The sequence below is a fragment of the Bos mutus genome, chromosome 19, assembly GCF_027580195.1.
Source record: "Bos mutus isolate GX-2022 chromosome 19, NWIPB_WYAK_1.1, whole genome shotgun sequence".
NCBI lineage: Eukaryota > Metazoa > Chordata > Mammalia > Artiodactyla > Bovidae > Bos > Bos mutus.
The window spans coordinates 19,860,507-19,876,497 of NC_091635.1; the positions used below are offsets into that span (position 1 = coordinate 19,860,507).

At 42.1% G+C, this 15,991-nt stretch overlaps 1 protein-coding gene across 1 annotated transcript; it reads left to right on the forward strand.

The window, feature by feature from the left end:
• Positions 1-70: 70 nt before the first annotated feature.
• Positions 71-15,329, forward strand: ZNF286A (zinc finger protein 286A). Its single transcript, XM_014477565.2, is given in 7 exon segments — positions 71-160; positions 440-650; positions 1,803-1,891; positions 5,460-5,574; positions 6,607-6,699; positions 10,969-11,683; positions 11,685-15,329. Coding segments are annotated over 6 exon segments (1,563 nt in total). The 5' UTR covers positions 71-160; positions 440-613; the 3' UTR covers positions 12,199-15,329.
• The last annotated feature ends 662 nt before the right edge of the window (positions 15,330-15,991 follow it).

Genomic DNA, 15,991 nt, shown 5'->3' on the forward strand with positions numbered 1-15,991 from the left:
TCCCACCTGCTAAGGAGCGGGAGTCTGGCCGCGCCCGGGGCCTTCTGGGAATCGTAGTTCCGGGGCCGAACGAGGCCCGCCAGCCTAACCCCCTGCTCTTGCGCATGCGCGGCCCCGCTGGCCCGAGAAGTTCGTAGCCTTTGTGAGGCCGTGGTGGGAGGTGAGTTGTCGTTCAGGTGTCGGTTCTCTCACTCGGCCTCGGCGGTACCCCTAGATCAGCTGTCTGCACCAATCCGGGCTGGAGTGCGCGCTGGAGGAAGGGACGTCGAGGGCAGGAACGAGGCCCGGGGGCGCGGGACGGGCGGGCGGGTGGGGGGCTTGATCTGCGCGGCGGCCCCTCGGCGGCGGCCCGGGCCCTGGTGCTCCGGCCGCCCGGTCCCCCAGCGGCAGCGCCAGGCGCTAGCGCCCAGCTTCAGGGATGCTTGTCCCGGCTTTCCAGGTGCCAGCTTCGAGGGCCGAGCCGGCTCGGGACGGAGCGAAGCCTTTTGGAGGAGCCCCCCGAGGGGCGGCGGGAAGGAGGACCACGAGGCCTCGGGGCTTCCCGCCCCTCCGCCCCGAGCGGGCTGCGCTGGGGGGAGAGCAGAACCTTCGCGGCCTGGAGGAGGCGGTGACCATGGAGACTGATGTGGCCGAAACGCCCGGGAAGAGAGGTGAGAGGGGCTGGTGTTGAACTTGTGCTGGGGGCCGGGCCGAATCCTTCCTGATGAACGGGAGTCAGTGTTGTCTGGCTCCTTTGTTTGGGGACGGACGGGCTCTTCGAGTGAGAGTGGAGAGCTTGCTGTGGGATCCCCCCTCTTCCCACTCCAGCTGGGTGCACAGCAGACCCTCCAAAGCCTCCCTCAAAATGTGAGCGAAATGTTATTAATTGCTGCTGAGGCTTGGGCATAGCCTCTCACTTTGTCTCACACCTTCTTCTCCTGGGTGACTATACCATCCTAGCCTCATCAGTGGGTCCGACGGTTTAGCTTTTTGGTTGGCAAAAGTATCTTCCACATCTTCCCAGTTGGCTCAATGGTAAAGAACCCGCCTGCTAATGCAGGAGACACAGGAAAGAAAGGCTCGAGCCCTGAGTCTTGAAGATCCCTTGGGGAAGGAAATGGCAACCCACTTCAGTATTCTTGTCTGGGAAATCCCATAGACAGAGGAGCCTGGCGGGCTACAGTCCATGGAGTCGCAGAGAGTGGACACGACTGAGCACGCATGCATTTTCCACACCTGTTTTTCCACTTTGCACAAAAACTCTTTGATTTCGGTAGAGCAGATCCTTTGTCTTACAGAGGAGACACGAGGCATAGGAGTCAGTGACTGGTTTCCAGTTCTCCTAGATCAAGGCTTTCTTGAAGTTTGCTCTGTGACCTACATCAAATCCACGCTCCTCCCCCACCCCTGCTTGTTGGATTTCTAGGTTCTACCCCAGTCTCAAGTAATAATAATTATTTGGAGGTGGGATCCAGCAGTCTGTCTTTGGACTAAGGTTGCAGGGTGATTTCTTTCAGAGCTGTTGAGCCTGTTTTTCCCATATTAATTTAATGTTGATTAAGCCTGGTGGTGGGGGGACGGTGCAGCGGGGACTTTAATTTCCAGGCTCAGAGGGTGCCGTCTTTCAGGATCTGTTAGGGTAACAGCAGATGAATGAATTGAAGCCCCGAAGAGCAGCGTTCCTGAGTTATTTCCAGATTGGGATGCCTTCAGTAGCAGTGTCTGTAAGGAGCACCAGTAGTACAGTGGCAGGAGTTTTAAACTTGCAGATCTGCGTCACGAGATATATTTGGGTCCTATCATGACTGCTTTCTTGTATTTAGCGCTGCCTCCCCAGGATTCTCCCTTTTCTCAAGAAAACTGCACAGAAGAGGGAGAAGTGGCAGCTTTGCGCCTCACAGCCAGATCGCAGGTGAGTGGAAGTCTCTGCTGATTATTGAAATTCACCTTATCTCTCAGATCGTGGACATGCTCTCTTCTGATTGAAGTGGAGTTTCTGTGCCCCGCTAGAGCCCATCTGGAGAGCTGAGTTCTGATTCTAAGAGATGGCTCGAGTGACTAGTGGATTCGGTGGGAAATATTTTGTACTACTTCACAGTATCTTGTGCATCTAGTTTTATCACTGAGCAGGCATGGAAGGAGCTTTGCCCTTTAACGTAGCAGCTAATTTCTGTACCTGGTATTTGGAAATGATTTTAAAAGATAGTGTGGTGTACTCTTCTTAAAATGTATGTTTCAATAGGGGGAAACAGCATACACGTGACTGTTAAGTAGGAATTTAAGAGAGCACCTTAAGTGCTGGAGTGAATTATGAACATAATTACTCAGATAGTTCAAAGAAATACCGGAAGAGGAAGCCTGTAGAAGGATTCTAATCAGCCCTCCAAGATGATGAATGCTCAGGTATTTTAGAGGTGAAGTGTTATCAAGTTGCACCTCACTTTCCAATCTCTCCCTTCCTCAAGGGCTGATATTAAGAATTGTTAATTTGGGACTTCAATGACAGTCCAGTGGTTGAGACTCTACTTCCACTGCAGGAGGCTCAAGTTCAATCCCTGGCCAATGAACTAAGATCCTTTATGCCCTGTGGTGTGGCCAAATATATATATATTAGAATTGTTGGATATAAGTGATAGTTGTAATATATGGGTGATTGGTATAGTCTTTCAGCTTTCTTTGCATGTCCAAAAATTTTTAATTTTTATTAAACTTGGGTAGGAGAAAAGAGTTCTCCCTGATATGTGTCATACCACAACCCAAAGATTCCTCCACTAGCCTCTCTCTTGGCTGCTTTAATCCAGAGTGTGAAAAATGGGCCTGGCACATTCCTACCGTTTAGCAAAGTGATTTCTCAGGATCCTTGTGGACTTGGTGGCTTCCGTTGGTTTCTTGAATGTCTTATATGAATATTGAAGATGTTATCACTCAAGAAGCTTTTTAAGTTGCAGCTAATGAAAATTCTAACTGGCCTAAGCAAGTTTATTGACAATTATAAGGGAAAAGCCATGTCTGGCTAAAATTAAGTTCCAACAGTAGCATTAGAACCTGTTTTCTCCATTTCAGTCACCTTTTCTTTTCTCTCTGTGTGTTTTGCGCTCAGTCTTTTCTTATAGTGCAGGCTGGCCCCTAACAAATTTAGGCTTACATCTTCCCATGTTGAAAATCAGAGGAAAGAACATCTTCCCTTCTGGTAGTTCCAGATTCCAGAAGTACTGAAAGTTAACTCTAATGGGTATTATACCCTTCCTTGGACCATTATTGACCAAATCTGAGTGTGATGATCAGAGTGTAGACCTGAGCACACACATGTAAACCTGTATCCCACCTGTGGGTTAGAGGTGAGCTAGTACTGCCTGAACTGCGTGGACTAAACGTGGCCGGTATGGCAGCCAGAGGACAGTCAGGGTATAAGCACCAGAAGAAGGGTGAATGCTTAATACATTTCAACAAGAGACTAGTTTCGAGAGTTGTTACAGCTTCAGGATGGATTAAACCTTTTATGGAAATTTTGAAAATTCTCTGTGTGTCCTTTTTGTATTGCATTAGATTTTGTTTGATGCTAATATTGCAACTGTCTGTCTTATTAGAATTTGCCTGGGCTGTGAATCTTTTTTTAATGTTTTAAAATTTTGCTCACAGTAACCAGGTGAAAGGCACAGACATGTATAACTATAAAAGTATGTTATGCGTACTAACCTCACCAAGTTGTTTGCTACCTCTCCCTACTGAGGATAACAGTTTGCTATGTATTTTTCCATATGTTTCCCTTGAACTTGAACTACTGTATTCAGACATGTAGTATACTATGTTTCCTTCCGTTTCTCCACCCACCCACCCAGTCCCCAACTTTGGGGGTTTTGTCTGGATCTCTTTTTCTGAAAAGAGGATGTGTCTGTTTTAAGAAACCTTTTTATAAGGGAAATGAATTTATTCATATTAATATAATTACTTGTGTGTTTCACATTTTTGTTGCTGTGTGATTTTTGTAATTCTGTTTACTGTGCTTTCTCCTCCTATATTTTTTCTGCCTTATGTGCAGTAGTTTGCATTTTGTTTTTCTGATTTTTTGTTTGTTTGTTTTTCTGATTTTTTTTTTTTTAATGGTTTAGAAGTTAATTTCCACTGTCAGTTTAGCTATAGATAGGCAGATTGGAGGATCAAAGTCATTTTTTCTCATAGTATCTTGTTTACTTAGTAGCTTATTAATGATTTTTACATTTTCTAAGGATGATTCCTATTTTTTTAAGTCTCTAAGATTAGTTCCATTTTGGTAAACTTTATTTGAAATAATTGGAGACTTATGTAGCAAGTGGTAGAAAGATTTCTCATGTATGTACTCCATTCAGATTCTCCAGGATTTAACATTTCACTTCATTTATTACTTTCTTTTTCCAGAATCAGGAAGTTGATGTTGTTATAGTACTATAACATACTGCTCTTATTCATGTTTCCCAGTCCCTTATTTTTCTTGATTTTCTTCCCCTTAATTTCTGCTTTTATCCTGTAATTCCTTCTGTTTCCCCTCATTCTGTCTCTAATTGACTTGTATGCTGTGTTCACTTAATTACACTAATTTTTTAAATGAAATGGAAGTGTTTCTTCGGACACTTTTAGCCTTATGACATTGATTTTTGCCTTTTATTTCATTATTGTTTTGAAATTTTAATATTTTTGTAATTAATTTTTTCAATTACCATCAGTTATTGCTTTTTCATTTCTGTTTTGAAATTTATTAACATTTACTTTGTTACTTTTGCAAATGCTTTATGGATATTTAAATAGAAGTTGTTTTCTATCAAGTTATAGCATTTGGTATATTTATTTCAACAACCTAGAATATTATTCCCATTCTCTATCACTTAAAGAGAAACGTTCGGTACTGGTATGTGTCTTTTTCCAATGAGTTTTTGTATTTTGTGTGTTAGATAAACTCAGTCCTAAGGTGTTTACATATGAACATTTACATTTTATATCTGTACCCTTTCTTAATCTGTTGATGTCATTTTCCAGTTTAATGCTTCTTGCTTTGAATTGATTCCATGCTTCACTGAGCTTGTCCAGTCACAAGTTCTGTGTAAATTATCTTTCAAATTTTTTATTGGGGACTCACAAGGAGAATTATACAGATGTGCTTTTTGTCTCTGCCTGTATTTCATTTACTTTGCCAAACTGTTTTATTGATTCATTGGTTCCTGTTTTAACTCTTTATTCCCCAGAAAAAATGATAGTCTCTCAGTGCAGAAACCATGGTCTTCCTTTGATTCTCATGTTGGATCTTGGACAGTGTGCCTGGCACATAATTGTTGCCCAGCGACTTTACATGGAAAGTCCAGAACACGTGAGAATGCTTGTCTCTTACTGCAGTCATTCCCCCTGTTGAATACATCTACGCACTTAACTCCAGGACCAGCAGAAACTGAGAGGTGATAGGGAGACTGCGGAGAGACGGATGGTGAACAGAAGTATGTTTTGTGTCTTAGGCATCAGTGACCTTCAAGGATGTGGCCATGGACTTTACCCCAGAGGAGTGGGGGAGGCTGGATCCCACCCAGAGGGACGTGATGCTGGAGAACTACAGGAACCTGGTCTCACTCTGTAAGGACAGACTCTCATTGTGACTCCTGACCTGCTTATGGGGACCTCACTGTTTTATTGGCAGTGAAGTAGCTTAACAAAGCCAGAAATATGTAAAGTGTTGGTCCCTTTGGGCCCAGAGAGAATCTGTTTATGCTCTAGGGTCTTGGTGAAATGTCTGGGCTTGTTTTCTTTTATTAGGAGTCTTTGGATTCAGGTGACAGAAACTGAATTCAGACTAGCTTGAAAGGGAATCAGATACGGTGTCAGGATAATTCCTGCTTATTTTTTAATGACGTGCCATAGGTTTGCCTGAATCTCCCTGTGGGCAGGGATGGCCTTTGGCCTCTCTAGTGTTACGTTGTTCTTCCAGTGATAGAGCTGAGGAAAGAAAGAGGGCTTCTGTCCTGGGAGTTTCAGCAGATAGGCTCATGTATCCATCGTGAGACAGTACTCAAGCCAGGGAAATAGAGAACACTCTGGCCAGTTTGGATCCTGTGTCCACCTCTGTGTGGTGTGTTTGTGTGCAAGTGTGTGCATGCACACACATACATGTACATGTATTGTTCATATGAGGAGTGGAAGGAAGTATCTTAGCTCCTCCCAAATCTCATGTAATAAATTCAATAAGAAAGTGGGTTCTAGTAACTGAAGCAAAAAGAAAGGAAAACATCAGAAACAACTAGTCATAGACCCCCAGGCTCATGGTGCTGCTGCAGGGGTCCCACTTCACCCAGCTCTTTGCCTGAGCTGAGGACTGATGAGCAGTGTCTCCCTGGGGACTCCTGTAATAAACAAGTGAGAAATTCTTTTTTTTTTTTTTTCCATTTTTTACAGGCTAAATGTTTGTCTTTTCAAATGCGTGTGACTCCTTACTGTGCCCAGACTCCTGCTGCACATGTTTTAAGCTTCGTTTATAGGCTTCCACCTCCCTTATTCCAGAACTTCCTATGGTGTCTTGTCTTTGTGGATCCAAGGGTTGGGACTGTGCTCTGGGACACAGCTTTATACCCATCACCAAGAGCTAAGTTCCTTTTTTTTTCTAATGAGCAGGGCTTCCGGTTTCCAAACCTGAGAACCACAGTTTGGAGAATGGAAAAGAACCACTGCTGCTTGAGAGAAAAGCCCCCAAAAGCAGCTGCTCAGGTGAGTCAGATAGATGGGGGTCTCCAGAAAGAACAATCCCATGGTGGTTTGTTAAGTGGTCCAGTAGTTAAGACTCCTTGCTTACAATGCAGAAGCCATGGGTCTAATCACTAGTCAAAGTACTAAGATCCTGCATGCTGTCTCTACTTGTTTATGTCAGAGATGCTACAGTACAACATGTCGAAAACTGAATGCCTGGTATGTGCCCAAATTCTCCATCCCCCTAACAGGATCCTCTTCCAATAATTATATTAATAACACTCGCTGCTTATCAAATTGTACATCAGAAATCTGAACAATCTTTACATAACCCCTTCGCCTTTATCCAGTTCGTCCTTGTGTTTATCTGATCACTTCTAAGTATTTCCTCATCATTAACATCCCTCTGTCTCCCTTTCATCTGAGGCCATCTCCCTGACTCCTGTAAACTCCTTACCCCTGTAAACTCCATTCTTCATGTGACAGTGAGTGATGTTTTCAAAATGCAAGTCTGATGGCGGTCACCCTTTTGCTTAGGACTTGTCCATGGCTTCCCATTGCTCTTTGGATGACAGCCAAAATCCTAGAGGCCTATAGACGCTCGTAAAATCTGTACCTTACTCATAATATCCAGCCCTGCTTCATATCTACTTTCCCTCCGATTTTGTACCTTATCTTAGCAACTCTTAATGGTTTTAGCGTCATTGAACCTATTTAACTCCCCAAATTGTTGAGAATCCTAGCAAGCTTTTGTTTATGTGGGTTATATCTACCAGTAGTTACCATATTAGAAATTAAAAGTGAGAAAGATTTTAAACTATCATGATTAATTTAGAAATAACAATTATAAACCCATTGCATGTTAACACAAATAACACAATTTAAATAAAAATTATTTCTCTACAACAAAAATTATTGAAAAGAATGGCATTGTTTTACATTTTTGCAGGTCTTTTTGTATATGGCTAATAGAGGACAGCTTTATAATTACATCTGCTTCTGAATGCAGCTTGATGTGATGCATTGTTTTGGTTGGCCTGTACGAAGAATATTGCCTCACGCCAATATTTAGTTAGAAGACATAGGAGTATTTTATAGCCTTTTGAGAAAATTTTGGCTTTTCTCTTGATTATACACCAAAATTGGGCAAGCAGTAGTTTCCTAAAGGTTAGGTGCAAGGTGCATCTGAAACCATATCCATGAACTTTTCATACTCTTAAAATCTATTGATCTTTTGGAAAATTTTGTTTACTGAGTTAGGCAGATCTTCCAAATACTGACACATTATGCAATATTTTAAAAGCACAATTTTCAGTATCACCACTGACCTTATCAGAAAAGCCTTTAAGTATTAGGAAACTATCAAGCTCTCAGTGGGAGTTAAAAGTTTTCCAAAATTCTAATTTCTGCCTAAAAGCTCACATTTTTTCAAATACTGTCAGTCGTTTTCTTTGAAATGGTAGGCTCATCTTTTTTTCAGTTCTGAGAGAATATCTGCCAGATACCCAACATAGATAACATAGTTTGCCAGTCATTCTTTCAAGTAAAAGTGCTAGTCTATTTAAAAAGGAAAAAATGACTGATTCCACAATGGATGGTTTTCCTCAAGACAAGCACCATATTTTGATGTAAGTGGACTTGCATTATGAATATTTCCTATTTCATCATCTAGAATGTTAAAAAGGCGTGTAGTCAAAGTTTAATAGATTAAAATTAATTTATTAAATTAATAATGTTTCCTGTTGTTTCCATAGACATTTTTAGGTGAAACTGGCTCCCCCCTGCTTAACTGAGAGTACACAGTAGGGGAAAATGTAACAGCTACTAGTACATCTGGTGTTTTGTCCTGATTTGTGCCTAAGTTGTGGGCAGTTTCACCACCATTACTTTTGCAACATAAATGCAAATGTCAAGACAATGAAAAAGGCCAATAAGATCCAAGTATTATTTTGAAAAGTTTTGAACCTAGAGACTCCGAGAGATCCACAGACCACACTTTGAAATCACTGCCCATACTAGCCTTATATCAATTTATATTTTACAAACAACTTATGTAGCACCTATGCTGTATCAGGGTCCTCAGTGTTTTATAAATATCCTCATTTAATGCTCCTTGAGGTAGGTGTTGTTTTTATTCTTCATGAAGCAGATACTGGTTTTGCCCCAGCTTACAGATAAGGAAGCTAAAGTAGAAAAGTTAAATAACTTGGGCCAGGTCACATGGCTGGAAGTGGCAGAGCTGGTTTTAAATTCATGCATTCTTATTTCAGAGTCCATGCTGTCAACTGCTGTGCTCTTCCTAAGTGCTGCCTCTCACCTTGGGGCTTCTGTACATATCATTTCCTCTACCTGGAAGGCTCACCTCTGCATCTGTACCTGTTACCTGCAACACTCACCTGGACCCCAGCCCCACTTGGATTTCAGCTCAGTGATTTACCTTCTCAGGGAGGACCCCACCCCCCATCCCCCTGGATTCCCCTTATAATCTTTCACAGCATCATTTGCCTTTTATTTCTTACTAAGGTGCATTTTTTATATGTATTCATGGATGTCAGACTAAATTTTTTTCTCCCCTTGTGTACATAGGTACTGTTTGTTTTTCCCCAGAGCCTAGCATATCCAATAGATAATCGTTGAATGAACAGATAGATGAGTAAATAAATGAACAAAGTTCATCTGGCTGTGTGGAATGAGACAGATCTAACTTGTCTTCTGAATGTTTAATAAGTCACAGGACCATTTGCTTTAAAAACCAATTATTTTAGTTCACTGACTGAAATTCCACCTTTGTATTGTCCTTAATTCCTTTATATACTTGATTTTGTTTCTGAAATTGCTCTTCTGTTTCATTTTTTGTTGTTTGTTATTGTATAGTGGCTAAATCATATCTCTTTTGCGACCCCATTAACCCACCAGGCTTCTCTGTCCATGGGCTTTCCCAGGTAAGAATACTTGAGTGGGTTGCCATTTACTCCTCCAGGAGATCTTCCCAACCCAGGGATTGAACCCGTGTCTCCTTCATTTCAGACAGATTCTTCACCACTGAGCCACCTGGGAGGTCCACCTATCAAGCTACCAGACTTTTTTTTTTCTACCAGACCTTTTTTTAGGCAACCAAGAATTTATCTGGTCAAATGGATTTCACTGAACTATTTACTTATTCTTTGGAACTATACTCTTTATAAGTTATTTTGGCTTTATAATTTCATATTTAACATAAAAATTCTAATAGATGTATAGTAGATATATTCAGAGAGGTTGGCTACTGTCCCTGTTCTCTTGTATTCTGTTGCTCTCTCTGTAGGTAATCTTATTTACTAGTATTTCATGTATCTGTCCTTGATTTTGGAAAATGTAACCAAATATGTTGATAATATCTATATCTCTCAAAGTAGCAAACCAAACACACTCCTTTCTAGTTTGCTGGGGGGTTTTTTGTTTTGTTTTGTTTTTATTTATTTATTTCACTTTACAATATTGTATTGGTTTTGCCATACATTGACTTGAATCCACCATGAGTGTACATGTGTTCCCCATCCTGAGCTGGGGTTTTTTAAGTCTATTTAATGTATCCTGTAGATCACCTCCTAGCAGTTACGTAGTGATCAATCTGTTTTTTTAAGTTGCACATACTCCATTGTGTGTATACACCATGATTTAATCAGTTCTCTATAGTAGAATATTTGAGATGTTACCAGTTTTGCTACCTCAATTAGTGTTGTAATGTTTAGCCTTGTGCAGGTATAATTTAATATATTTGCCATTATATCTTAGGGAGGTCATAGATTTTTGAATAGAGACATTATAAATGCATTCTTAGGGGAGATTTTAAACTGAAAATGGAGTGCATAGTAGGATTGAGTAAGGCTGGGTGACTGGAAACTTAGACGTCATCACTGTGCCTGCACCAAGGTGGTGACTGCCTGGCTGTTTCTGATAGATAGCACTTGATGTTCTGTTAGAGGCTGTTCCTCCCCTGTCCTGATCTGGGATACTCATTTCCTGCTCATCCAGCAATATAGCACTTCCTCTCCATCCCTCCTCTTGTCTTTCTGGTCATCTTTTGCCCTATTCTGCCTCCTGGGTCAGATTGTGTACTGATTTATCTGCATAACTCTGTACTTTCATTCCCCTCCATTTGCTTCTCTTTGCAAATCATCTTCCAAGAGTCAAATCCACTTCCTCATTGAAGCTGTGCCTTTCACCTTCATTAACTCTGACCCATTACAGAACTGCCATTTTGTCAAAACTCAGAAGACGAAGGAAATTTACATTTCCAATTTCTTTCAGACTCGGAGACTAGTCCCAGAAGCAAGGATTCAACTTCAGTGCAAGATTTTTCCAAAGAAGAATCATGCCAGGTTGCAGTCATAGACAGGCTGACAAGGGACAGTGTCTGTGACTCTAGCACAGAAACAACTCTTGACTGTGAAGACTGGTTGGAGAATCAGCAGGGAAGTCAGGAGAGACACTGGAGAGGAATGTTCACCCACATGAATTCACTCCCAGAAGAGAGAGCCCCTGAGCACGACGTTTACTGGAAAACCCTAGGCCAGAAGTCAGTCCTTCTCACTCAAGACAGAGTTCCCAAAGGACCCTATGCTTTCCACACCCTCGAAAAAAGACTGAAACAGAAATCTACCTTAATGAAAAAGCAGAGGACCTATAAAGAAAAGAAACCTCATAAATGCAATGACTGTGGTGAACTCTTCACTTACCACTCAGTGCTTATTCGACACCAGAGGGTCCATACAGGGGAGAAGCCCTACAGCTGTGCAGACTGTGGGAAATCTTTCAGCCACAGGGCTAATTTAACCAAACATCAGAGAACTCACACAAGAATTCTCTTTGAGTGCAGTGAGTGCAAAAAAGCCTTCACCGAGAGTGCATCCCTTGCCATTCATCAGAGGATTCACATTGGAGAGAGACCGTATGAGTGCGGCGAGTGTGGGAAAGGCTTTAATCGAAGCACCCACCTTGTGCAGCACCAGCTGATCCACACGGGTGAAGCCCTATGAATGTAACGAGTGTGATAAAGCCTTCATTCATTCCTCAGCGCTCATTAAACATCAAAGAACTCACACTGGAGAGAAACCTTACAAATGCCAGGAATGTGGGAAAGCCTTTAGCCACTGCTCGTCGCTTACCAAACATCAGAGGGTTCACACTGGAGAAAAACCCTATGAGTGCAGCGAATGTGGAAAGACCTTCAGTCAGAGCACACATCTTGTCCAGCATCAAAGGATTCACACAGGAGAGAAACCCTACGAGTGTCACGAGTGTGGGAAAACCTTCAGCCGGAGCTCCAATTTCGCTAAACATCAAAGAATTCATATTGGCAAGAAACCATACAAATGTAACGAGTGTAGCAAAGCCTTCATTCATTCGTCAGCCCTTATTCAACACCAGAGAACTCATACTGGGGAGAAACCCTACAGGTGTAACGAGTGTGGGAAGAGCTTTAAGTGCAGTTCATCCCTCATCAGACATCAAAGGATTCACATGGAAGAGCAGCCCTGAAAAATTACTTGAGTGCAAAGGAATGTAAGTTGGTGTTATTGCTGTGTTAAATACCTGAGTGGTTTAGGAGGAAGACCCAAAAAATGCTGCCTGAGAAACAGTTCTGTGTGCATCTAATTCTACTCACAGAACACAGTAGTTTTGAGCCATAAACAGAATGTTTCTTCTATCCGTTGATTTGATCATTCTGAATGCTTCCAGCCAGAAATCTCAAAAGTTGATCCCTAAACCACCATCCCACTACCCATAATGCTCTTTTGTAGAAATTTAGAAAGTCCTTGGCAGTGGATAGCAATACAGTCATTGTGAAGTCCAGTTCCCCCTCTTTGTCATGCCAAAGCCTGTTACTCCATCTCACTGTGTAAGAACGTCCTTATCTTGTAGATGAGGCTGAGGGTTCATATCCTCAATTATCAGGAAGACACAGAGCTGTTTATTTTCAAATCCAAAGTGGACACCCAGCTATCTGGAAAATGTCGTTTCTTTTACATTAACTATAAAAATTTAAAGATTAGAGTTGAAATACACTCTGGCTTCCCTCCCAGCCCCAAAGGCTGCTGTCTCAATTGATGAACAAATGGGGTCTGAGTTATGCCCACATGGATTAGGCTGACACTTAGATGGTTATTACCCCTCTGCTGGGTACATCCTCACTTCACACTTCTTGGAAGTGACCTGGAGATAGAGAAAGAGTTGGAACCTTAACTGTAGTTTTTTTTCAGGTCCCTCTTTCCTTATCTTTGACATTGAATGAATCCTTGGTTTTCTGTACTACAGAATTAGGGAGATTTCACTCCTTTACCTCATTCTGCTGTGTGTAAAGTAAGTTTTGTCACTTTGAGAAAAAGCCCCTGGGATATGGAGAGTCTAGAAAGTTGACTGATTCAGTGTGCTGTTCCATTTAGAGCCCCAGGCAAGAAGAAGACCTGGAGCAAGCAGCTCCAAGGCACAAGAAATATATCCTCAGACCTCATGTTATGCACATTTTTTTATCGTCGTTCTGTGTATTGGTCTTTGTCATATCCCAGAGCCCTGGAGAAGGTAGAAAAGGCAAAGAGCCACGCTGATCTTGACATAAGTTACATGGGTGACCAAAGACCTTGTAGTGGGAGGAAACACAAAAGCAAGAGTTCAAATAAATATTTAGCAGGACACCACACAAATGTCTTGTTATAGACTTTTTAAAATTGTTACAGAGACTGAAAAGATGATTATAGAAAAGAAAGAGGAAACATTTGCAGATTTCCTCTCTCTTCTCCTAAATCCTGTCCTTGATGAACACTCAACAGCCAGCCCACGCTTTTCCCCTCCACGTTATCCCCATTACTCCTTAGAGTTCTCATCGTTGCCTCCGTATACCTTAGTTCTATCATTGAGGAAAAGGAGAGGAAGAGTTTAAAGTGGGGGTAATAGAGATCAAGGTCAGGTCTAAAGCCAGCAATGATGGAAACCAAAACAATAGGAAATAGAGTGTAAAGGACTAAGGACAGGCTTTTTTTTTTTTTTAATCATTTAAAGAGCTGGAACTCTTGAGAGATGAAACTAGGAGAATGGCTGACATAGGACAAAATACAAAGGAGCTCAGCCCTCATCACTTGATACACGGATTAACAACCTGAAGCAGGAATTGACAAACTGGCCTGGACCCACCACCTTGTTCTGTAAATAGTGTTTAATTGGAACTGGGCCTCACTCATTATTTACATGTCATGTGTAGCTATTTTTGTACTAAAATAGTGGAGTTAAGTAGTTAAGGCAGAGATTTCATGTCCCAGAAAGCCTAAAACACTTGCTGTTTCTCAACATCCCAGGTGTTTGAGAAGTTCGTTCATGATCTGGTGGCCAATACTTGGCTAACACAAGATTAGTGGGCTTGAATTCTGTCACCTCCACTTGGCAATTAATCATGTGACTTTAAAAAGGTGCTGCTTTCTGAGCCCCAGTCTTATCTGTATAATGGGAACAGGTCATCCCTCTCTCAAGGCTGTTGTGAGGATAAGACTGCAGGTAGAGAATCTGGCACACAATTACTCTTTTCTCTCATGAGTTTTCAGGAGCCCCCACATAAGCTAACATCCACGAATGCTCAAGTTCCTTACAGAAAATAAGGTAGTACAGTTGGCCCTCCGTTTCTGAGGCTTTTGCATTCTCAGATTCAACCAACCATGGATGGAAATTTGTGTCCACGGTTGGTTGAATCTGCTGATGCAAAACAAAATAGAGGACAGGTTGTATTTATTAAAAACATGCATGTAAGTGGACCTGTGAAGTTCAAACCTGTGCTATTCAAGGAAGGATTGACAACATATTTTAATGAAGTGGTGAGTCAGTTTAGTCTGCTGTAGTGAAATGTCACTAAGTGATTTGTTTATAAACAACTGTCTCACAGTTCTGGAGACTGGAAAGTCCAGGATCAAGACCCTGGTAGGATGTCTGATGAGGCCCCTTCCTGGTCCACAGATGGCCGTCTGTTTGCTGTGTCCTTCCATGGTGGAAGGGCTGGGGAGCTCTCTGGGGCGTCCTTTATGAGGACATGTTTGTGAGTCTGTGTTTCATGAGTTCTGTTTGTGAGGACTGCCCTCATGACCTCATCACCTCCCAAAGGTCCCACTTCCAAATAACCAGCACTTTGGGGATTAGGTTTCATCGTGAATTGGGGGGTGGGGGTGGGGACACAAACATTCTATTAACAAGTGGCTGAGCATCAATCAGAATTAGTGTGTTTTCCCTTTGTTTATTGATCTGGAGGTGACCACCCTGCTCCCAGCACATGGTAGAGAAGGGCTTCACAACTGTCTGCTCTTGCTCCATCCCACACAGCCTCCTGGAGACCTCGTGGAATCTGTCTTTTTTCATCTAAGTATCACATAACCAGGAGCTGTACCGTATGTCTTGTAACTGCAGTTTAGCGTCAAGGGACTTACTCTTAAGATAGTTTTACTAAGAGCTCTGGCCCTTTTCATATCAGTATTTGTTTTTATGCTTAAGAGTTTAATCTGACTGCGTGTTTGTACTCCCAAGGGAATCTTGGAGATTTTAGTGTCCTGCTTTTCAAATGTTTTTGATAATCTGTAAACTAAATTTGATTGTTCTTATTGGCCCACTGTCAATAAAGATATTGTTTGTATATTTGTTGTCAGAAACTTTTGTAAAATGCTTTTAAATTCTCACTTAAGCATGTTTTGAGAGGTAAAGAAAGACCAACTATAAAATATCTCCACATCATTCAGGAAACCAATTGCATTTCTAATTGTTCACCTGGGCTTAATAACCTCTATCCTAGAGAAGGTGAAAGAGCTGAGGAAGATTATTCCTACCAAGTGGTGCTCAGGCCAAGTATATCCCTCACTTCGGAGTGATGGGGAGACCAGGGAGGGAAGGACTTCATGTGAAAAGTACAATTAAAACTAAGCCAAATACGTTGTTGGGCCGGACACAGAATAATCCATACATACTAAATGCACGTGTTTATAACACACGGGATACTAATCTGTGGGGTTGAACAGTAGATGATCCTTAGCTTTGGCAGGACAGAATGGGTAGTGCTTATGGAGGTTGAGGAGAGGAGCCTCTGAGTTGCTAGTTTTATTCTATTTTCTTACACTGTGTTGTAGTTACAAAGGTGTGTTCAGTTGCTCAGTCGTGTCCGACTCTGCGACCCCATGAATTGCAGCACACCAGGCCTCCCTGTCCATCACCAACTCCTAGAGTTCACTCAGACTCGTCCATCGAATCGGTGATGCCATCCAGCCATCTCATCCTCTGTCGTCCCCTTCTCCTCCTGCCCCCAATC